This window comes from Sander vitreus, chromosome 17 (genome assembly GCF_031162955.1).
Source record: "Sander vitreus isolate 19-12246 chromosome 17, sanVit1, whole genome shotgun sequence".
NCBI lineage: Eukaryota > Metazoa > Chordata > Actinopteri > Perciformes > Percidae > Sander > Sander vitreus.
The window spans coordinates 9,860,651-9,885,603 of NC_135871.1; the positions used below are offsets into that span (position 1 = coordinate 9,860,651).

Here is a 24,953-nt window from a genome sequence, read left to right on the forward strand (position 1 = left end):
GTCAGGTCAAACTTCTTACGAATCTAGTAAAATATCTCAACATTTACTAGATAGACTGCAACAACATTTTGTACAGACTTTCATGGTTCCCTGATAATGTATTCTAAAAAAAAAAAAAAATTGGTGAACCCCTGACTTTTCCCCTAGACAAGTGTGCTTTTGATTAAGATCAGCACAGTACTGTTTGGATGGATTGCTATGAAATTTGTTGGCTTCCATGTTCCCCACAGGATGAATTGCAATAGCAATAGCTATGAATGCTGTGATGCTGTATATTGGAGATCTGTTGCACAAATATCTGTCGTAGCACCCGCCCCTTATTCAAATAAACATTAAATTAAATTAAATGAAAAAAACGGTGATAATTTTTTTTGATACTACTCACTTTGATATTTTTAATTTGTGCAGAACTTTTGTTTTTGTTCAATTACCTTCAAGATGAATGACATTCCCATCAACCCCTATGTGATGATTTGATGATGATGATACATGTCATGCTACTAAGTGGCCCATCTCACACTGAATTACACGACACCAATTCAACAGTAACTAATTCAACAGCTTCCGGTCCAAAGTCCACACACAACATACTCTGCTTTGCATAAAACAAAGAATAAATAAAACATATTACAGCAGCCACAACTTAAATATACTTGTGTTTGGTACCAAATAAAAGATGGTACCATGCTAACACATTAAACTAAGATGGTGAACGTGGTAATCATTACTCCTGCTGAACATTAGCATGTTAGCATTTTTTACTGTGAGCATTTTAGAATGCTGACATTAGCATTTCGTTTAAAGCCACCACTGCCTAAGTGCAGCCTCACAGAGCTGCTAGCATGACTGTAGACTTGTTAACTCTATACCTCTTGTTACATGTACCTGCAACAATAATACTTATAATACATAGTGATGTGAATTATATCCATACAACTGTGGCTTCCAAAGTTTTCCCTAATGCCATGACCTATTGGCTCTTTTGTCTATGTTGTGAGAAAATTCTTACTACATGATTGATAAGCAACCACCATTACTACATACGACCACATCTACGGCTGCCACTATCAATCACACTCGCTCATAGATTAACTTTAATTTACTTACATCAAATCAGATAAATCAAATACCCACTATGTTGAATTGAATCTGTTCTGATAAGAGAAAAAAGGAGAAATCAATCAGCTAATCAGAGCACCTATTAGTCTGCCAGGAGGCTAACAAAGACCCTTTGTCTGATCAAAGTCAGACAGATAGAGACACAGAGCCACACTATCATGACAAGGATGAGATCCCTGTTCATTAACAAAATTGCTTTGGCCAGTAGCATGAATTCGGTATCTAACTTGATCACATTTATTCTGTGTTTTTGCTGAGCTTAGCAGTGTTGCATGAAGTACTGGTCTATCTCAGGTCAACTGAAGTAGGTGAGTTTTTATGTAAAATTACAGCTCCTATAAGAATAAATAAATCGTTTTGATTCCCAACTCATCAAATAGGGACGCTGGGTCCTGAAAGAGATGCCTTGTGCATCAGTACTGTGAAAAAGCCCAAATCCAATGAGCACGTTCCAAAAAAAATTTCAAAAGTAGCACATCTTAAATTTCCAAGTGGAGGACAAAATACTCACATTTTACTTGTTTATTTGGCTCACATCACAATAAAAAATAAGCTTGGCTGTGACAGAGCTTTAGCATTTAACGACCTGGGAATGAGAGCAGTCTGGAATAAACCTTCTGAAATACAGAAAATATTGTCATCTATCCACTTACCGAGCCCAGAGTCGTCCAGTCTCTCTGAATTAATTGCAGATATGGTGGAAAATCCCTCTCCTCACATAAGTAAAGATTTAAAGCATACAAGAAAAATGATTTCTTCTAAAATGCACTGAGCACTTTGTAATGCCAGCTAATCCTCTCTGCCCCTATACAGTAAGAAAGATTATTTAGTGCCGAGGAATGTGCAGTTTAATGATAACACGTTTATCCAACTTAGAAAAATAAAACAAGTTCATACTTAACACCCAACTAAGTCAGAGATAAGGACAAGAATATATTTTTTTCATCTTTTATTTCGCAAATGTGGCATGAACACTTGCAAAAGAACATCTTAAAGTTGGTCCAGTAGAAAAAGACAAAAAACACTTGAATGATTTAATACTTTGTTTTTCAGCTTTCAATTCTGTCAAGTAAATTTGGAGTCTATACGTTGTCTAAGTGAGGGAGTGGATTGCTCGTAGGTATTTCCAAAATCTTTTTCTGTCAATCATATATAAATATCCAGAAATCAATCTCGTTTCCTAAAGCAAAGCTAAGAAAGAGTAAAATGACCGGATAGAAATTGCATCAACATCTACACAAGAAAGGGATTAGCTGACTATAAAATGTACAGTTTTTTTTAAATTTAACTTAATATTCACATTTGTATATAAAACTTACAAAACCTGGATCTTTCAAACAAACTAAAAATAGCTTTCTTTTCTGTTACTGCTGAAAGATCATTTTAAATTACCATACATTTAATGGATTATTTATGTATTATCAGCATCATTAATGTAATCATCTCTGCCATATTGTTTTTGTTCTTTTTTACAGACTTTTTTGATTCATTTCAAAAAAACACAAGTCAATAAATTAACATGCTACCTCAGTCCCTGAAAGCCAATACTCAACTGTGTTACTGAGTGAAAGTAAAACAGGTGTTTGTGTATATTAAAGTGTGTCTCCATGTCTGTATGTGTGAGTTTGAGTGTGTGTGTGTGTGTGTGTGTGTGTGTGTGTGTGTGTGTGTGTGTGTGTGTGTGTGTGTGTGTGTGTGTGTGTGTGTGTGTGTGTGAAGAGAAATATAGGACACATAACCTGTTAGAATACCTGCCTCAAATTCAAAGTAGGGTGGGGATGGTTGGGGTTATTTCGGAGTCCATACAAAAAATAATTCATTGTAAATATATAATATATATTTATACATTTTTGAATATATTTACAAATATACCCAGCACTATACATTATACTGTGTATTTTTCACTCTCCAGAATAATTGGGAAGGTTTATCAAGAGAACTGAAAAAGAAATGCATCAATATTACAAAATAAACAGGAGAGCAGTTTCTATATGTGCTCTCCTTCTATTCCTCTGTTTTGTTAGTTGAAGCTGTGTCTCTCAGTCCTTTTCCTATTCGTCATCCTCTTCTAGTCCCTTGTTTTTTAAGTTCAAATCAGTCCATACATTCCTCCAGGAGCAAATTACAGTCTTGGAATGTCAGCCACTGGAATGGGATCACCAAACAAGTAACGTAGTTGATTGTATAAAAAAACAAAAAATAATAATAATAATCCGGGTACAAACATGAGAACCAAACTGAAGAGTCTGTTTGTTTATCTGAAGCGGGAGAAGGAAAAGTCTCAAAAAAACTGCTTCTAGGGTCCTTGTCCTCTTCTTTAAGACCTCATGTAGTGTGTGTGCATGGCAGTATGAGTGTGTGACAGCAGCGCTGCCACCAGCCCAGTCCCATCTGGGTCCATTAGTCCACTGGGAACCAGAGGGGTGATGGGGGGGCAGGAGGATAGGAGGATTTCGGGCTGTGCTACGTGTGTTTTGTTACGTTGAGGGGTAAGACTGGGGCAGGTCAAGCTGGGGAAGACAGGCTGGGTGGGGGGCTCATGTTTTGACATTTCCATTGATGTGCTGGTACTTGGGGAGGCAGGGCTCGTCCGGTAAGGGATCATGGGAAAACACAGAGTCGTCACCGGAGGAGCAGGAGCTGCGAGTGTCCGGGAAGCTGGGGGAATACTGCTCTGCTGGGGCGCACAGGTCCAGATACTCCTGTAGACACAGACACAGGGAAAAGAGGGTTAGGTGAGATAATTTACACTCAGACACATGCTCATATGTTACAAAGGGGAAAGACACTAGACCTAGAGCAAACAAGAGAACATAAATATAGTGCTGAAACCCAGTCAACAAGACAAGGGGGCTTTCCAGAGGAGGGGGAGAGAGGTGGAGAAGAAGAGTATTAACTTCATTGTAATATTTATCTAAACTATACCAAATCACCCTGGGATGATTTATGAAACAGAACAGAAAAGATCATCTTAAACTGGATACTGTATGAATAAATTTGCAGGAATAATACGTAGTAAATTGAATGTTGGACTGCTGGCTGATCCAGCGGAGCTTGAAGATAGCAGGGTCGGCCTAGTTGCGGTTTTGGTCCACTACAAAATGGTTTAATGTGGTTGGGATGTTGGGGAAAAGAGGATACGTTTAGACCAGAGAACTGGGGCAGAGATGTTTAATTCCAGCCTGCACAGCATCCCTTCACATTAGTTCAGTCCAAACTAATCGGACATCTGAAACACCCAATATAAACACTGTAAAATGGCTAGAAAAAAATCAAGAAACTGGCACACAATGCTCAACCCCTCCCCCTCCCCCCCAAAAAAAAAATGAAGATGAAGGAAAATGCAAACCCCAAGAAATCCTGTTATTAATTTTGCCTCAGCCCAGTGTTGGGAAGTTGTTTTGGTCTTTTCCCCCCTCCTGCTTGTCTTTCATGGCTGTTATTGGGACTGGTTGTGAGGAGGAAGAGTTCTTGGGGTTTTCTAGAAAATGAGTGCTGGCTTCCATTTTCCCAGCTCAACACGAGAAGGCTCACATTACTAAAGACCTCCACATCTGCCAGCGGTTTGGGGCAGAGGGAAAGGAGGAGGGGGAAAGAAGGCAAGAAAAAGGCGCTTTATTACATTTCAAAAGTTCAAACTTAAAATTGGGCTTTTTTGGCATAAATTCATGAAGTTCCAGCTCCAAGAGCAGACAAGTCTTGACAGCTTTCCATCGGCGGCCTCTTTTCAGGTCGGCACTCGGATATCACGTAAGACAGGAAGGGGAATGGAAAGAAATGCAGGCCATTGGAGGGAGCAAGGCATGAATGTGATGATTGGGCAACTTCACTGGGCCGTAGCGGCCATGTTGGGCCTGGATCAAATCATCCGGCCATTTTTTCGTTCACCATTTAGGCCTTGTGTCAGCAACGTGGCTGCTAATGCTCCTAAAGCTTTCAGCAACATTATGCTGAAACCTGTGTGCACTGGCAAGAGCATGATTTAGTTTGGACTGAAAAACATGGTACTATGTGTAGGAATGTATCATATTATTTTATTTTAATGTTATGAAATGCCGGACTCCTACTTGCCAAGAAATGTTAGGGTTTCTGTACAATTTCTGTCCACCCTCTACTCTCTAGTGAACTGTATGGAATAAGTATGTGTGTGAAGAAAAAGCAGAGCTGCACTCACCTCGTTGGTGTTGAGGGTGAGGATGCGATCCAGATCCTCTACTAGCTGCTTGAAGGTAGGTCTGTGGGATGAGATGGCATGCCAGCAGTCTTTCATCATCATGTACCTAAGAGAGAAAAAAACAGTACCTGTTTACTCAGAGAGAAGAGTGGATTAAGGGAGAGAGAACAGAGTAATTCAGGGAAGTGTTGCAGGCATTATTTAGTCTAAACTCAAGCTGTGCCACTCCTCATCTACCTTGTATTCAAGTTTCAAAATGTGCCAGCTGAATGATTTATGCCTCTGGACTCAGGTCTCCATGTCGAGGAATAAATCAAAACAACAGGTGTTCTCGGACACCATCTCATTTCGAAAGTTATTTTGGTCTGCCATCCATAACAGAGACACTTTTGATGGCCTGCTGCTGATCACAAACATGCCTCACAGTGTTTTGCATTTTTTAAATACTATAATGTGTGTGTGTGTCATGCACTGCCATTGTGTCTATCTCTGCTTTGTTCACTATCAACCCTCTCTGTGTGGCACCCTAGCAGAGCTGTTCCATTGTCCGCTGACTGCAGAGGAGTAATTGTGAATGAGGACACTGATAGCAGCCAGTCACAGCTGTGCAAAAGCCCGACAGAGTGGACACAGAGCCCCGGAGTCATGGATCTGATAAAGACTGGGATGGCATTAAGAGTTGGGTGTAAGAGCTAGTGTGTATTTGGGATGTAAATTTGGAAGGAAAAAAAGCTAAACTAAGACTCTTACAGCTCATTGGTGCAGTTGCCAGGCTTGTCCATGCGATGTCCCTCTTTGAGCAACTTGAAGAGCTCTTCAACAGGGATGCCAGGGTAGGGGGAGCCCCCTAGGGTGAAGATCTCCCACATCAGCACCCCAAATGACCAGCTGGTAAGACAAAAATAACAAAAACACAGATATATATTTTAAATAACATTAGGCCCATTGAGTGCCACTTTCTTTTAACCTACAGATAATTTACATAGAGTTACTTGGATAAAGTTTGGAAACAACTTCAACAGTGTGACCGCAGTGGTGTCAATGCCCTCTTTCTGCCATCCGGTGGCTTGTGGCGCGAACTTGCTCCCAGTGCCACTCTGGCACTGATCTCAATGATGGCTTTTGTGCCGGTCACACAGGCTGGCATTGTCCAGTCACACCACACCAAAACAAACAGTGGACCACCCACAGCAGACAAAAGAGGGGCTAGAGGCCCAGAGATGGCTAGTGACTATTAACTATTAACTACTTCCTCATCCTTACTCATTAAATATCAGTGATTCCACGCTGCTGATTTCCGTCACTGTCACGCTGCATGTTTATATGTGAGAGTATGGATCCACAGTGTCTCAAATGAATCATTCTTGCACTGACAGCATGCTTGATTCATGTCCACACAAAGGCTGTATTATAACATGCAGGCACGCTTACAAACACTAATCTGTGCGTACGCATTGGGCAGCCACAGGCCATGTTAGTGGTCCAACCAGGCAAAAAGGCATGGACAGGCAGGTTGGGGCGTTAATCAGCTCCTCCATCTGTTTACACAACCAGCCCTGGGTTTGTTCTCTCCTCTATCACTGCGTTGTATCTCTCCACTTGTTGACACACTCATCCCCTTTCTGTGCTACTTTGTAACCGTCTCTCAGTCCACCTGCAACCAACCTTGACTAACCAAATAAACAAACCAACATGCTTCGGGTCACTTTAACTGACCTGGCATCCGGCCTTATAGTGCAATTATGTATTCCAGCCAACTGCATAAACTACTGATCAGTATAAAAGGGACTCTGTATTAGAATGGTTCATATTCTGTATTCAATATTCTTCAAATCTCATTACATTCATATCTCAAGCAGTTAGGTTGTACGTTCTCAGTATCGACTGAAAGCAACATGAATACAAATGTCAGAAAACCAGTCAATACATTTACATACTTCAGTGGATCTGATCCAAATATGAAGATTCAAGACTCTGAAACATTGTATAGGAACTGGAGCTAAATGATCCGGCCGCCCACAATTTGCCTCCACCAATGATATCATCTTTCTGAGCTTGAACCACAACTCTACCTAAGCCAGCCAGAGTTGAGTCCCCTGGGCCCATTTGTCAAAACAGCAAGTGGTGAGTTTCATTGGAATTCATGTATTCATTTAATCTGATGTCATGTATGGATCGCCGTACGCTTCTGGTGATGTTTGAGTGTGAGCCCACTGCCCTCCACCTCCCCAACGCCTCTCCTCATCTTCCTTCTCCCTTCATGCGTGTATGTGAAAAAGCCAATTACTAAATGTGAGTGATGAAACATAATTAGCAGTGAGCTGAGAGAAAGGACTACAGTAGCCACTTCATGCCTGCACCCCCACATTTAGTCCCCTGTACTCCCCCAGGTTATTGATTGGTGCTGCGCCATGGAACATGAAGGGCATAATGTGTATGTACACATTTTATTTACACACACACACACACACACACACACACACACACACACACACACACACACACACAAACATGGACAGTAGAGGGATCCTCTATCCAAGTGCTTAACTGGATGAGCGCTATGTTAAGTGTGCTACTGGTGTATGACTCATACACACACACACACACACACACACACACACACACACACACACACACACACACAAAATCTCCTTTCCCAGGGGTCAGCATGCGAGGCATTTATCTAATTGCCACATACACTTTCTGCCGCCAGTGTCTGGAGCAGAAACTTCAAACAAGGTTGTCAGAACGCATAAGACTCAAACACCAAAAAGAGAGGGACGCTCTTCCTTTGTTCTGTTTTTAGAATGCGTACTCTTGAACTTAAAAAGAGAGCGAGAGACAGAGACGGGTCAGGAATTCACATACCAGATGAATAAAAATAAGAACAGTGAAAGGAGGAGGAGAGGGGGGATTATTTTGATCATGGAACAGCTCTAAAACGATGAGCCACATGTTCAAAGTGTTGCTGAATGAGAAGAGGAGAGTGAAGAGGGGGGTGGCAGGGGGTTAAAGGAGGAGGGTGTAGGAGGATGAGGCCCGCACTGGAGGGCTGCAGTATTGTTGCGTTTAGACATGAGTGGAGGCCCAAAAGGAGGGGAGACTTCCGAGCCGAGCTGGAGGAGCGAGGGGTGAGTCGGTGGGGGAGGAGGCGCTGGTGGGCCATGGGCTTGTTCCAGGGCCCTTTGAAGCCGGTCAGATTAGTAACACGGCATTGGCTACAAGTCTAGCGTGAAATCCTCACTTTTGCCACAGACTGGCCAGTGCTGGCCCCCTATAGGCAGCCACCCCCCACCTAACAATCACCAGCGCTGCACCAAAACACCTCACCCACTCCCTGAAAAACAACTCTCTGAATCTGACTGCAGGCTACAAGCAAACAGCTTATAAATCTTAAAAACAGCAGTGATGTGTGATGTGTGTTTTACTGTATGAGAAGGTTTAATTGCATCGCTGATGTGTGTAAATGGATTTTTTTTTGTAAATGTAATTGTGGTTGTGGGACACATAAACAGTTAGTCATATACTTACACATCACTCTGGTGTGTGTAGACCCGGTCAAACAGAGCCTCTGGAGCCATCCATTTTACCGGGAGGCGACCCTGGGGGACACAAACAGGTAAGAGGTCAAACTAAATCTACACACAACCCTTAATTTTTGGCCTGATAAGCATGTTTGAATTAATTCACTGCTGGGAGATCTAATTACTCCTGAAAAAGACCGATACGTGAAAGCAGCCTGGGGAATAAGGCACTAGAGCGACTGTCTGGGAGGAGGATTTCCCAGAGGAACGTTTACATTGTTAAAGCAATAGAGCTGATAAACAGGGTCACAGATGAAGGAGAGAGTTTATCTCCTTGTGCCATTAAAACACTGTTCTGCTAAGCATAGCTGACAAGGCGGCCTTGGTCAATATCAGTGTGGCGGGCTAATGGCAAGAATAATCTCATCAGACACTTTGAATTACTAAATGGAGGGAGAACACCTAAATAAGTCCTTATAAAACAGATTTTTCAGCATCCTTAAATACTAATGGGGACAAGCTTACTACTACCAACATCAGTAATATGCAAGGAAAATGGTAAGAAACATAATATATGTTTGTAAAACAGTGTATTGTAGGTGTTCCTTTATTACATAAAGACTCTTTGTGTGCATCTACAATACATTTTAACAGGATAATATGACGGATATTAAACAATAATAAGGCCACTGTAAAAATGTTCCGCACCAATCATATTGAAGAAAAAATAAAACAAATGTGTCTCTACAATGATGGCTCTGTCTAGATTAGTTTGACGTAAGTGCTCATCATTGTCGTGCTGTCATTGTCCTAATCATTATTGCATATTGTTTTTGTTGTTGTTGTCAGCTAGTTCTCAGCATGATTGTGCATGCGATGAAAAGCCATCCATGCATACTAAATGAGGATGTGCAGGCAATGCTGCTCTGTGGTGGGAAAGAAAAGACACCACTGGGCCACTATGGAAATGTCAATTATGTTTAAGCCGCTCCCCTCTCACTTTGTCTCTCTTTCTGGCTAATTGTATAACTGTCTTTGGAACTAAAGGAACAAGAGACTGAGGGATAAACAAGGCAGAGTCTCCAGAAGCACTACATTCATTGGCTGCCTGGGAACCTGCAGCTTCTGCCAAGACACCAGCCGAGGGAAAGAGTGGAATAGAAAGATGAGGGAAGGGAAGGGAATCAGAAAAAAGAGAGGGACGAGTGGACTGATCTCGCACTGCGACTCTCAAAAATATTTCACTCCCTCAATGTGTGCCGCGCAGGTTGAGGACTCACATTGGTCGTCTTTTTATAGTAGTCGATGTTATGGACGTCCCTGGCCAGGCCGAAGTCAGCGATCTTCATGAAGTTGCTTTCTGTGACCAGGACGTTCCTGGCTGCCAGGTCTCTGTGTATACACTGGGATGGAGAGAGTTAGAAATGAGAGGGGAGGGAGAAAAGAAGAAGGGAAAAGAGAGGGGGTCAGAGTGGAAAAAGTGAGGGGAAGAGAAGAATAAGACAGTTACCTCATGCCAAAAATAAATCAACTTTCAAACTGGTATATACTTAATTTGGAATGGTGTTAAGATGTTTGTGGTGCATGTAATCATCCAGAAATCTCCTGCACAGAGGTAGCACTTGACTGCATAACATGACGCCACAATGACTGCACCAACATGAGCATGTCTGGATAAGTAAGGATTCCTCACATACTTTAGCACATATATGGTCTAAGTCGTTTCTGTGCATCAGCGTGCATGTGCAAGCATGTACATGTGTGTGTGTGTGTGTGTGTGTGTGTGTGTGTGTGTGTGTGTGTGTGTGTGTGTGTGTGTATGTGCGTGAGAGAGACAGTAAGCTCTGTCACATTCCAACAGTGAGAGGGAGCGTGAGGCTGCGTTTGGCCAACATGGTCATACCCCCATTGTGAAAACCTCGCAGTTCTTCTCCACAGAGGGGCTTTTGTCATGGTATGAGAGACAATGCAGGGATTGGGCAGGGGGTCAGAGAAGTGTTTTTAGGAGACAATATTCCCACAGTGACGCACAAGCAAGCTTTCCTACGTAAAACCTACAGAACATAGATACAGAACATCATATGCTGTGTACTGACACAGTGATCTATCAAGGCCGCCAGCAGGAGACTGATGTGATAACAGGACATTTTGTGTGTGTGTGTGTGTGTGTGTGTGTGTGTGTGTGTGTGTGTGTGTGTGTGTGTGTGTGTGTGTGTGTGTGTGTCCTTACCTTTTGTGATGCTAGATACTCCATGCCCCGTGCCACCTGATAAGTGCAGGAGACCAGATCTTTGAAAGTAAGCTGTTCGTCTGAGACACGGGCGATGTCATAGGAGTACTCCATGCCAGGCGGCCGGCGGGCTCGGAGGTACTCCCTGAGGTTGCCTTTGGAGGCGTACTCCACTATCACATAGAGGGGGCCTGCAGCGGAGAGAAAAGACCCACATTACCTCTTGAACATGGCCATAAATTATTCCCTTTGAGAGAAAGTGGCACTGAACAAAATTCAGAGAGATTATTTAATGGAATACGGTACATAAGGAAAGAGGCACCTTTAGTTTGAAGGTTAAGACTTGAAATTTGATGCTGGATTCTGTTCCAAAACACAAGGAAGTCTGTATGGAAAACACCTTCTAAATGGCCAGACTGTCCAGTGCTGCATCCCAGCATTTATGTACATTTCTAAAACTCAAATTTAATCCACCATCATTTTCTGCAGGGATTGAAAATGTGTGCTTAGGTGTGAAAAAATATTATATCTTTTCAATTTCCCCACAATCATGGCTCCACTGATTTGAGAGGAAAAAAAACATTCTTAAGAGTGCTCAGCTTTATGCAATCTTCAAATCCAATTAAAAGCCAACATGACATACAAATGGCTTCTACCTCCACCTTTTCCTACACTACCTGTCTGATGTGGTGTGATGAACCATGTTATGACTTTGTTTGAAGTGTGCAGCAACCTTTAGTACATTATACACAAAGTTAACAAGGCTGATCACTGAATACTGCATCACTAAATGATACAATATTCTAAGTATGTATATTCCTTTCCTAATATACTTCATGATGTGATGTTGTGTCCTGTCCTACTCACCGTCTTGTGTACAGGCCCCCAAAAGATTAATGATGTTCTTATGTTTGCCAATCATCTTCATCATTTCCATCTCTGACACCAGGTCAGACAGGTCTTTCTCAGTGGCGTCATCTAAGAACAGAAGAAGTTGGATTGTTGGTTGTCAGGGAAAACTCAGCAAAACAAACATACCCTAGTCCCGCTTTCCCCTTAACACTTTGACTCAGTAGCTGCCCTGTGAGACAACACCTTGTTTTGTAGGTGCTTCTGATTAAGTGCGGCTGACAGACAATGTGGGCTTAAGTTACTGCAGCGAGGGAAGCTCCTCACACAGACTACAGAGGCATCCTTTCAGTGCAAGGGGGAGGGAGGAGGAGGAATTAAAGACGTTCAATCTGGATTCATTATCTGCTGCACAGGCTCCGTTTTCATGGGACTGATTGAGCCAGTAGAGGTATCCAGACAGTCAGAATGACATTGCCTGCATTCCTCTGCACCATTACCTTACATGGAGTCATTCTAAACAGCAGATTCCCATTGTTGGTCCAATAGCCTGCTGCTTTACCTAATCTAACCACCCGCCACCCCTAACCCCAAACCAACCCAGTGCCCCCTACTGCTGCTTTCATTAATCATATGCTAGTGTGACTTGCCTCTTTGTGTAGGTGCTGACTGAGCTCCAGCCAGCTGCTGCTCTGGGGTCAGGTAATTGACCGCCCCTAACCCTTACCTGAACAACCCGCCTCCCCCTAGCCGTCACTCAGCAACCACCAATAACGAATAATAACGAAAGCCCCAGGCTCCGCCTTGCACCTTTGCTGAACCCTCACTGGAGCATAAATCACCTATAAAATGCACTCAGATTGCACACAAGACATAATGAAGCAGTGTACGTCTTATCCCAGTGGTCTGATTTAAGTCAGACGTTTACCATTACAACCCCACTGTGATTGTGCAGCGGCAGGAGACTATCACTTACCTTTCAGCATCTTGACTGCGACAGTTACAGCCTCCTTGGGTTTGTCCTTATCGATGCCCAGGGCCTCTGCCATTACAACTTGACCAAAGCAGCCTTCACCTAAGGGCTTGCCCAGGGTCAACCTGCAGCCACCAGAGAGCAGACACAAAAAGGGAAACAAGAAAAACAGACAGAAAACTATTTAGCTGCTGAAACACAAACTGAAACTCATCGACTTGACCTGACAGTGGCATCGATTCGCTCCCTGTGCAGAAATAAACAGGTTAGTTAGAGCGAGAGAGGTAATGAAACCAGGCACCATGCCAGTTCCTCAACCTCACCCTTTGAATTTTCTTTTACTAGATCGCTCTCTCTGTTTCAATCAGATTGTGTCTGTGTGAGTGCTTTATTGGCGTGGTGACTGAAGCCCGTGCCAGGGCAGTAGGTAGGAAGGCAGACATGGCAACGATAATCACCTGATAAAGCCAGGGAGAGGCACTCATTTCTAAACTGTTTACCCTGCCTTGGCATGTTCCAATATACACTCTTTACAAGTCATTACACAAGGCTTAGCTTAGCTCTGACACATTAGCCTGTGACGGATGGAATGCTAGTGGGCCTGACTACAATACCAGATGGAAATGTAAGTACTATTCAATTGTAAGCCATGTCACAATCGATGGTGTTTTAAACTGTCCAAACTATATTACACTGATTCATATAGTGAGAAGGAGACATACAGACACACGCTCTTTCACAACTATCCATCAGAGCCTCTGCATCTATCTGACCCCTGAACGAGCTGTGTACCTTGGTGCTTTTTCATTTGATTGACAGTTGTAGCCCCACCCCTAAGGCCCAGTATCCTGGCTATGTAAACACTCACACTGAGCCTGAGGCTAGCGCCCTGCCGTAGTAACACAATCCTCTATCTGTCCACACACTCACCACGCTCAATGGCAACCATTCTGTCCATCCAGCCACACATAATCAATGTTATTTTTCCTTCACGCAAACCACAAACGTTAGCATTCCTCAGTTTTCTGCAATCCCAACATGATCCCTCAGGCGCTGGGATGACAGGCGAGGACTAAAGACCCAAATAGAGAGGCACACAGAGATTTATTCAGCCTAGACAAAACATGCCATTTGGTGGGTTCATCAATTCGAATCTACTTTTCAAATTAACTTTTCCCCAGAATGCCATTCTGCATGCACACAAGACAGTCTAGGTTTCATCAGAAATGTTTTTTTCACTAATGTGATAGTAGAATTTATGATCAAGCAACTTTTTTTTAACAGAAGACAGGCCTTCGTGTCCATGGTTTGGGATTTTCCCTCTTTTATTTCAAAACCAAAGGTCTCAAGTAGGTATTAAACTACTCTATCCTTTGCTGTCCTATTAAATCCACCCGAAAGCTTATCACCGGTCGCAGCAACTGTGTGACAAATCCAAACATCAGCGGTGCTAATTCCTCTGGTATGAAACTGAGCAAACACTCTTAGCCCAGACATGCAGATGAAAGCTGCGAGTGCTAACCAGTAATTAGCACCGCTTCATTCCTTACCATCAGAAGCATGTGTGTGTGAGTGAGAGTGTGACGCAGCAGCAGTTGTAATGAAGAGGCATGGGGCAGGGCGCCAAGTTCAGGTCATTTTATTACAGCACCAACAGATGAATCAGTAGCCTACCTATTTATCTCAGACACCACAACCAGTATTCAGCAGTTAGTCATTATTGTTAATGTCACTCTTTACCTAGAACAATAGTAATCTGATCATTTAACAGCCCAGATACAATCACACAGATGCTCATTATGTAGGTGTTATCGGCTACTGTAGTGAGTCCTGTTAGCCAAAGATAGTTGTATTTGCATTGAGGACAATCACAAAAAGGTGTAGCGCTGAAGGTTCTCATGCATACTGTCAAACAGGTACCATATACAGGCCTACTGAGTGTTATTATGAATACCCCTTTCGGATAAAAGTGGCACTGCAAAGCAGATCTGAAGGTTTTTTTAATGTTTTATGCAGCAGCTGAATCTGATTTACATAATGATGTATTTAGCATTTTGTAAAATGGTGAAACATTGCAATTAGGACTAGGTCATAATTACTGTTTTCAATGCCAAACAATAATTTTAATAAAACCAGCAGAGTCCCAAATTAGAATTTTCTTTTAAAAAAAAGAAAGAAATCTGCCATATAGTTTCACTTGTTTTCGATGCAAAATAACAAGTGATCAGGTGCATGAGAAACAGACAGCCTCACCTGTCTCGGGAAAACTCCCAGCGTGGATCCTGGGGAAGGTCATACTCAGGGATCGGATCATCGTGCGCCGAGCTCCGCCGCGTTGTGATGCGTACCAGCGGCGTACTGGAGTTCATGGAAGAGCTTGAGTCTGCCGACACCTACAGGAGGAGAAAGATTGGCTGATCACCGGAGTCTGGGTTCATAGATCAGATAAAGCTCTAAGGCATCACTAGAGGAGTCGGAGTAAATGTGCATATGCGTAATTGACTGTGGTACTTTTATTGAAAAGGGCAGGAATGTTGGTAAATATGACACATTAATATGAATATATTCTCAATTTCCACGGTTAATGCTTTAACATTACAGTAGAGTCTGTCTATGGCCCAGAGATTACATTTCAATGATCATTAAGAAGTGAGCAACAACAGTAATTTTGATGAATGTGTGTGGATCATTCAGCCTCGCCACTGTCCCCGGGGCTCATCTCTCCTCGCTGCACCTTAACCTTACCTTGACACAGGAATCAGTCTCTCCGCAGAATGTAATCCAACACTTTTTGTACCTTTTGGTTTCCCTTGAGGGAAAAGCATGGCTCACACAGAGAAAAAAAAAACTCTGGCTGTAGTTTCAGGCAGCGGTGCTAACCACAGAAATGCATGCCTTCTAAATGAGGCTGGAGGTAGATTGTTTAAAATACCACAACAGTATATAGTATGGAGTGTGGAGTTCTATTAATTATTAATTAATTATTAATTAATTAAGTATTTAAAAAAGTGTATCATCCATGCAACTTTTATATTTTTCAGCATTAGCCTCCTATATATCTATTTATATAAAGTTTGTTGTCTGACATTGTATTTCTGCAGTGTGTGTTTTTCTCCTCTAGGGGTGTTAAATGCCTTTAGAACTCTTTATCTACTTTCTGTTACCTGGCGGCGCAGAGGGATCTGCTTGCTCAGTTTGTGGACCGCCGGCTGGCCCCCAAAGTCGGGTTTCTTTGCGGTGTTCCTCATGCGGCACACCACCACGATGCCCACCATGCAGGCGATGAGGAAGACGCCCGCGCAGTAAATCGCAATCTCCACATAGTCTGGGGAAATGGGCCCTGGGGATTTCTCGAGGGCTGAGGAAAATGAAGGGTGAGCAGAGACAGAGGTAAGGGGAAGAAAGTTAGAGTAAGACTCTCACTGATCACTCTCTCTCTCGCTCTCACACACACACACACAAACACACACATACACACACACACACGTATGGGTGACAGACAGGCACATTCTCCATTTGAATAGACACACATGGGCATCAGACAGGCAAACACAGAGACAGACGCTCTGGAGATGACTCATGCGTAAATGTAATCATCATCGGCTAGCAAACTAAACAGAAATTATTTTGTAGTATCCTAATGTTGGAGACACGCGAGCACAAACACAAACACACACCCACGGACAACGGAACAATATGCGCTTCACTTCAGATCGCAAACAAGGGAGAGCGGTGTCCGTCATGGTTGTATATGGCCTGAACTTCCTGTCGAGGAAATTGGCTGAGTTTGTGTGTGTCAGTGTGTGTGTGTGTGTGTGTGTGTGCTATCGAAATGGACTGTTCCATAATGCATAACCCTCCAGACCACAAACAAGGCTCTTGTGCAGCACAGCTAACCAACCAGCCAGCTGGAGGTGAAGCTACATGTAGGAACCTTTCTCCTGGCTACTTTGTATCTGCTGGTCCAAAAACCACAGTGCAAACACAGAGAAGCCACAGCCTCGAAGGCGCCATCAGTGCAGATAGAGCACATCCAGGGCAATAACTATTACATATTACTCCCAGAGGAAATGGCTCGCCTGTGATCATTACACTGTATTGTTTACAGACAAAACAAAACTATCGTCTGCTGACAACATTAAGGGAGGGGTTATACTGGTTGTCTGTTGCGGGCTGCAGACAGTCAACTACTCTCATCGATCTCATTTAATGCCCACCCTACTTCGGGCTAGAACTTGAGCAGAAACATTTGTCTGTTTAGCCTGGAGTGAACTTGTGCACTTGTACACTAAGTTTTATGTATTTGATCCTTTGGTATGCATAATTACAGGCCAGACATATAGCAGCGGACAAAAATAGGATAAAACCAGTTGATAAATGAGAACACACACGTGGACAAACATTCACATGCACAACTCATTAACTGTGTAGAAGCGGAGAGGTTTGGCCCTGATAATTGAGAAAGTCAAGCCAACTTGAAGCGAGTGTTGAGCTTTACCTTTTCGATCTTTATTTCAAGGAGAAATAAGGATCTTAAAAGAAGCCAATTATCAGAGCCAGAGAAGGGGTGGAGAACATTTAGAGAAATGTGGCACTGAAAGACTTTTCCCAAGGTGCAAAAGGGAGATGTAACAGAAAGAAAAGAGAAAGTGGGCGACAAACCCTCCCCTCCTTTTGGAGTCTGGAGACACTCGAGCTGCTCTGGGAGCTCCACTTCCGTCTCAGAGTTATAATAAGTCGTCTGCAAACTACCCCGTTATCTGCTCTGAGCTTTCAACAGCTCGCCAATCCAAATAATATTATAGAATATATGCTCCCTGCTCTTATGTTACATTGTCTTGGATGTTGACCGTGATGGTTCATCGCCGTAATCTAATATTTTAGCTGTGTGCCTCAGACTCCGGGGTGGGGGGGGCTTGCCTTCCACAGAGGTCATTGAAATGACATAATCCAACCATTTTAGAAAAAGCTGAGAGAAAGAAAAAAGAGGAAGCATACGAGTGTATATACCTGGAAGCACCGTCAATGAAGCAGTGTGAAAGGAGATCCCAATAGAATTACCCGCCAAGCACGTATACTCCCCAGCATCTTCAAATGTTACATTGGGCAAGTAGAGAACTTCTATCTCCTTATCTGTGGTGTTAACACCTGCCGTCTGGGGAGAAGGAGAAGAGGAGGAAGAGGAAAGGGGGGGAGTTGGAGGAGATGAAGAAAGAGAGGGACGAAGATAAGAGCAGAGGGGAAACGGAAAGCAGAAAGAGAGAGATATAGAAGGGGGAGAACAGAGAGAAAAAAAGAAAAAATGAGACCCAAAACACCAAGAAAGAAATAAGAGGAGCTGGATGGCGTCCATCGTTGAGGTCCCATCTAGAGCAAAGGACGTTGGGAGTTTTCATGGGTGAGGAGCAGGAGGCTTCATAAACACAGACACAGATAGAGCCCAGTACGCCACCAAAACATGAGAAAATAGAACCAATACACCAAAAATGAAAACCCAAAAAGGGTCCCGTCACCAACAGAACCTGCTAATAGAAGCCAGTCTAATCCACACATTGGACTGGACACATGCACAAACACAAACACAGAGAGCATGGAGAGCACTGCACTGCAACACCATACACCATCTCGACACAGCTCGCAAGAGAAGAAAAAGGGAGAGAATGTAAGAGAAGGCAAAGTGAGATGCTAGCTGTGACAATTTCAGTGTTGGTTTGCAGGTCCAACCAGTGCTTCCATGGCTGCACTAGTCTCAGCAGTGGAGGGAGCAGCTGAAACACAAGGGTGTAACATTAGGGGAGAGTAGGTCTGTGAACACTAGGACCACCAAGAGACCACCAGCAGGACCACCACAGCACAGCAGGTCAGGGATGAAGCCCGGGAAACCACACCGAGGGGGAGGGAGGGTAGGTGGGGTCAGGTCTCAAGGGTTACCTGGGATGACAGTCAACCAACCCGACTGGCTCGCCTCGCCTATATAATTGGAGACTTTACAGGTATACTCTCCAGCATCAGCCTCCGTCACGTTGGTGAGGGTGAGCATCTCCACGTCTGAGCTGTTAATGCCTGAACGCTGCAATCCACACACACACATACTTAGACATGAACATGTATAATCAGACAAATAAGTCAAATTAATCAGACAGACATGCAAACATTGTGACTACATCTACTGTATTTGAATCTGCAGGAGAGAGCAGGAATCACCACCAAGAGCCAGCATGGAAAATACCTATCTAATACCTAAGGGATGAAATGTAGTAATTAGTTCCTGATATGACTTTTAAAATCCATCTGAAACACCTGCAGCCGCTGGCAAAACACCAAGAAAAAATAGAGGGAAGGAGAGAATATCAAGAGAATATAATCTAAAAGAGGAAGTGCAGGAATGTACCTTTAAAACTCGGACGTAGGGGTGTCCGTCGGGGCCGTAGCGACTGCCGTTCTGAGTGATGTGTTTCAGCCACTGGATGTGAGGTTGGGCGTCGCTGTAGACCTTGCAGACGAAGCGGGCGTCCTCCCCAACGTGTACAGTGGTGTTGGCTGGTAGACCAGCCTGGAGAATAGGCCGGTGAGGGGAACGTTCTGTTGAGAGGAAGGGAAATGTTACTTTTAGGAGGCTTGTTCATTACTGTCGATTAATGTCAACCAACAGGGAAGTGTCTCAAAAACGTGCTATTTCCCTTTAAGAATCATATAGTGTTGTTTATCTTTGCAAAAGCAGAACTTCATGTACTGTGAGTGTGAATGTTTCCCAGCAACCATGGCAGGTAAAATCATGACTGCACTGCCTCTTTCTTATCTCAGAAGCATTTAGAGGCTTCACATAAAACAAAGAGGTGGAGGCATTTATCAGTAAAAGATAAAGAACTCAGGTGGAGGAGGACTTCCATAAAGAAGAGTGTATATATATCGCTTGTGAGTGGGGAGGTTAAGCCAAACTATATGTGCCAGTCTTGGAAAGTGAAACACCTTCATAGCACCATCACATCTCCAGCTATCTGCATTCTTTTACAAGCAAACATTTGGCCTGTGAATCCAAACAGAGCGAGACCTGTTGAACAATGCCTCCTTTCAAACACTACCCAGCCCACCAACCCCCACACTGACAGCAACCACCCGCTGCCGCGACACACACACACACACACACACACACACAAAATGACATCACTTAGCCTGGGGCGCTGCATTGCCTTTCCAAAACAAAGCCTTAAGGTAGGTGCAGTGAATTTGTTTGTGCGAGCGTGCATGTGTGTGTATAGGGTCGGGAGTGGGTCAGGGGGGGATGGTCAGAGGGTGAGGCTGTGTGATGAAGGGTAGAGGTTGGGTCTAAAAAAGGGAGAGTGAGTGGCAGGGTGAGTGAAGAGAAGGAGAGGAATCAACATATGGGGAGTGCAGCAAGTAGAAGGCAGAGACGTCTTCCATATGTCTGCCTGCCTGCCTGCCTGCCTGCCTGCCTGCCTGTCTTCCTGCTCCATCTTTCTGAAATCTGCCAGATCCGATGATTCCCACCCCTGCCTGCCTCACCATCTCCCTCCTCCTTCCTGCACATTCCTAGGGCTCGCCTTGTTTATTGTCTATCCCCCCACACACACACACACACACACAAACACACACTTTTCTCTCCTCCTCCATCTTTCACAGGCCTCCTCACCCTCTCAATCTTTCCTGAACAGAGAGAGGTGATGGACAGCCAAACAGAATACTTTCCGCCACGACATACATTTACTAAAAACAGTCATGCAGAAAGAGATGCGTAGACATGAGACATTCATTCTAACCTTCATTATAGCTGATCCAAATGTGAGCTGGAGCATTTAGAGCTGCACAGCCGACAACTCTGACAGAATGGGCATGTAGTGCGATAAAAAAGGCCACATCGTGATTATGGCGAAACCCCAAAACAATAAAAGTTTGTGGAGCAATTTCAGATTAAATTAGATAAAGGGATATTGTGTGTGTGTGTGTGTGTGTGTGTGTGTGTGTGTGTGTGTGTGTGTGTGTGTGTGTGTGTGTGTGTGCATGTGTGTGGGCAGAGAAGTTACTTTTTAGCACATCGACCTCACACAAGAAAGCTGCACTTTTGGAGGGAAAGGTATGAAGGATGACGGGGAAAGAAATAGTAAAAGAAGGATTCTGTCTGCAGCATGAAATTAGGGAATGGCAACAGAACAGTTGGTTTACTGATGTATCCAGAGGTGGAATGTAGCAAAGTAAATGTACTCAAGTAACATACTTTAGTACAATATTTAAGTACTTGTACTTTACTTCCTACTTTATACTTTATCTGACAGCTGGAATTACTAGTTAATACACAAAATATTGTTTTGTTTTTTAACAATGTATTTTATCTATTTAACTAGTGGTTCCCAACCTTTTTGGTTTGTGACCCCTTTAATCTTCTCAGATGTTTTCAAAAACTTCAGTGCTCAAAGAGGTCAAATCATCCAATTTTTTACCAAAAAGAAAATATAAGAGAAAACTCCAAGAACTGAACAGATTTATGTGTCAAAACTTAGTTTTTTCTTCTTTCCTCTCCCATTAATCATCTCACGACCCCTCATATATATTTAGTTTCCCTTAGGTTGGGAACCACTAGAATAAACTAGCTATCTGTTTATAAAGTAGTTAAAACTAGCTCCACTTCGAGCAGCTACAAAATGCTGCTTACACATTGATGTATCAACATTAACACTAATAATTTCATATAGAACATTACATCAGTCACAGGCCATTTTACTGCAGAAGTACTTGTACTTTGATACTTTAAGTAAGTTTGCAAATGATACTTCTGTACTTGAAGGACTCAACATAACACAACAGTATTTTTACATTGTTGTATTAGTACTTTTACTTAAGTAAAGAATGTGAATACTTCTTCCACCACTGCACGTATCAAATCGAATGAAAGAGCAGACCCTGCGGTGCTTTTTTATGTTTTGCTGTGACCAATATGTAGTGACCCGTTTCAAAACTGAATCCATTTATCAATTAAGTCATTAGTGGAGAAATTTGATGGCAGAGGCAGTGGGATAGAGGCAGAAAGAAGCATAAGGGGGCGAACCAGGGGAATTCCGTGGTGTCCCATGTGAGACCGGTGAACTCTGGGTAACCTGGCGGCTTGGCACACAGGGCCCTAAGGGTCAGGGTGGGATAAGGGCACAAGAAGACAGCCCAACATGGCACAGGATGCCATGGGGCTATCAAGAAAGTGCCGAATGGCCACAAGGTGCCACAGTTCTGTTTCAGATTGAAAGAGCCGACGTCGGTTTTGACTCCTCATTTTTGTCTACTTGTCATGTGTGTCTGCTCGTGGATATCCCGCTGCTGCCCTTTCTCCAGAGGCCAGTTTGAACCAGAAAGGGCTGGTTCCTCCTTGGTTTAAAAAGCTGATCCTGCAGGTCATTTGGGTAAAAAAAACAGATAAAAACAGCCTTTTCTGTCTCTGTTTCCCCCTCCTTTTCTCTTTCTCCCCCTCTCCTCCCTCTGTCCACCCCACTATAATGTAGGAAAATGAAGCAAGAGGTTGCAGGGGGCAGTGGCTGCGGAGCCAGACGTGGAGGGGGTTTACTGCTCTGCAATAAAACAGAACAAAAAACAGAAATATGCAGTCTGAAGGAGAGCTTTAGCTAACTCCAGAGGGGAGCAGAGCAGGGGGCCTGAGTTGGGGAGTATGTGTGGACCTTCATGCATTTGTGTGCATGTGCCTATACGCTCATTGTGCAAAAAACCCTCAGGTATTCAATCTCCAACTGATATAATGAAAATAATACTCCTTATTACCATGGTGACACTAATGAAAACAGAAGTGTGTAATTACAGTAGGTCTGCGCAGGACAATGGTGCCAGTAGGAGAAGTACTCCACATACAGACACAGACATGGAGTGACCAGTGGACCATAAATGCTCTTCTGTGAATCAAACTGCTGCAGCTGCATGTCTCTACAGGTTATCTGTGGATTATTGGCCTGCCTTTAGAAGAATAACTGTGTCAGATAAACTTTGATGTGTACTGATTGCTCGTATTGTGGTTCGAGTGAGGCCAAAGGAGTTTCACATTAAGGGCAAAGTTGCTGTACACTCTCACACAAACACACATGCACACATTGATCTACTATCTTTATCCCACTCTCCTTGTTGTTCCCGCTGCCTATCGATTCTGCAAACTGAGCAGAAAAACACTCTTTGCTTTCAGCTCCAAAGGTCATGGTGAGGGGTGACTGAGTTGGGTCTGAATTCGCTGTAATAGTGCTGAGGCCAGAACTCTGTGTCCTCAGAGAGTGACACTAAACGATCACCCGCAACCGGTTCAAGTCCCAATGACATACCTTAGCCCACCTTAAAGGGTCAGTTCATCCAAATCACACAAAAAAACATATCTTTCTATCTGGTTTTAAGCCATGCAGATAGTTTCTGTTTTATTAGCCAAGGCTGGGGGGCTCAAAAAATGGAAAATTGCATTAAAAAACTGAACAAAGTGTTTTTTTTCTTCCAGGAACTGTTTTCCTCTTACTCACAGACTTCACTGTGAGAAATTTTATGAGGAAACATTTCTTCAGTTTTTTTTTTTGTGTGTGATTTGGGTGAACTGACCCTTCAAATCAACCTTTAGAAATAAATGTTTGAGTAAGTTTAGCCTGCCTAGAGGGTGATTATTATGGACAAAACAAATGCTTCAAATAGATTAAAATAATTAAAACTACAATTTGTTATAAGACTATACATACTTATACATATACTATAATGTCATCATTACCAAATAATACCATCATTGAAGTAGGATTTGGCTAAATTAATAAAATGTATAATATTTAATATAATATAATAACCAATTAAATATCCACACACTTGGCAGCACTCCTTGACCTGCACCTGCATCCAGAGTACACCTGGGTGATCAAACAGCGCACGCACACACACATACACACACACACACACACACACACACACACACACACACACACACACACACACACACACACACACACACACACACACACAAACACTATTCTCACTGTGAGAACTCTCTCCATTTGTCTTCCCTTCCTCCACACCTCAACAGGTACTGACCCACTACGTCCAGGGTGTAGGTGTGGTTGATGGATCCAAACTCGTTCTCCACCAGACAGGTGTAGTTGCCCTTGTCCGACGGCACCACGCTCTCCATGATCAGGGTCCAGTGCTGGGTACGCACCTGGGTGCGAGAGGCAGAGGGGTTTCTTGTTACACAGACACAGTCATTGATAAACACACCATCAATGAACACACACATACAGAAAAATGCAGGTGACATTAACAGACATAAAGAGCTGGCGCTAAATGAGAAAGATGAAAAAAGAAAACGACAGAGGGGATTTGGTAAGAAGAGTGAAAGACGAGAGCTGGAAAACAACATTGAGGCCGATGACAGGCTGAACCCCACCCTTTAAGTCTAAACAGCAAACACACAGTTATTCATAATTTATTTGCAAAAAAATAGTTTCACCCGTGTGGAATCCACAGGTGTGAGCTAACAATCATGTTTCCGTCTGCACACTGAAGACAGACAGTAGCTACTGCTAGTACAGGCCTACATTTCACACAATGGAGAGATTATGCCACAGGGCTGGGCTCAGGTACCGCTTTTGTCCAACATTTGTTGACAAAAAGTGAGAAACGAGCTGCACACAGTATATCTGACAGCCTGACTGTATCATTTCCGTCACGTTGTGGCTGTTTTTTTTGTCTATGCTGTATAATGAGTCTGCTGAAAGCCAAAGGGAAGGGACATTAGCAGCTACATCAACATAATCTGCTCCTCAACTTTCCTGGCAGGGAAATGTGTTTCCTCATAAACCATCAGTCATTAACCAGGAACCTCAGACTCGTTCAGCATCATTGGATCTTCTCATAAATTAATTTCTAAACTGTCTGATTGAACTGTTATTCCACTCTATCAGTACGGCTCTAGCATATACAGTAAATGCTATTTGTTTAGAGAGGCAACAAGAGGAATTTATGAGCCAAATAACTAAACTTCAACTCATCACAGGAGAGGAATTCTTCACATTAAGACTAGTTGTAGCTGATTTCAGACTTTTCTTCTTT

General features: G+C 43.2%; 1 protein-coding gene across 8 annotated transcripts in view; it reads right to left on the bottom strand.

Annotated features, from left to right (window-relative positions):
• Positions 1-2,053: 2,053 nt before the first annotated feature.
• fgfr2 (fibroblast growth factor receptor 2) overlaps positions 2,054-24,953 on the bottom strand; it is a 38,790-nt gene continuing 15,890 nt past the window's right edge. For 5 of the 8 annotated variants that reach the window (XM_078272365.1, XM_078272364.1, XM_078272358.1 and 2 more), the window contains 13 exons: positions 23,937-24,060; positions 19,261-19,451; positions 17,880-18,024; positions 16,027-16,227; positions 15,123-15,261; positions 12,873-12,994; positions 11,915-12,025; positions 11,048-11,238; positions 10,098-10,220; positions 8,825-8,895; positions 6,044-6,181; positions 5,294-5,399; positions 2,054-3,821 (listed from right to left, as the gene is read on the bottom strand). In XM_078272365.1, the coding sequence (XP_078128491.1) occupies positions 3,657-3,821; positions 5,294-5,399; positions 6,044-6,181; positions 8,825-8,895; positions 10,098-10,220; positions 11,048-11,238; positions 11,915-12,025; positions 12,873-12,994; positions 15,123-15,261; positions 16,027-16,227; positions 17,880-18,024; positions 19,261-19,451; positions 23,937-24,060 (1,827 nt within the window). In that variant the 3' untranslated portion in view covers positions 2,054-3,656. Of the gene's footprint in view, positions 3,822-5,293; positions 5,400-6,043; positions 6,182-8,824; positions 8,896-10,097; positions 10,221-11,047; positions 11,239-11,914; positions 12,026-12,872; positions 12,995-15,122; positions 15,263-16,026; positions 16,228-17,879; positions 18,025-18,800; positions 18,940-19,260; positions 19,452-23,936; positions 24,061-24,953 lie in introns of all 8 variants that reach the window. The other 3 variants (XM_078272362.1, XM_078272363.1, XM_078272361.1) reach the window with 3 other exon arrangements.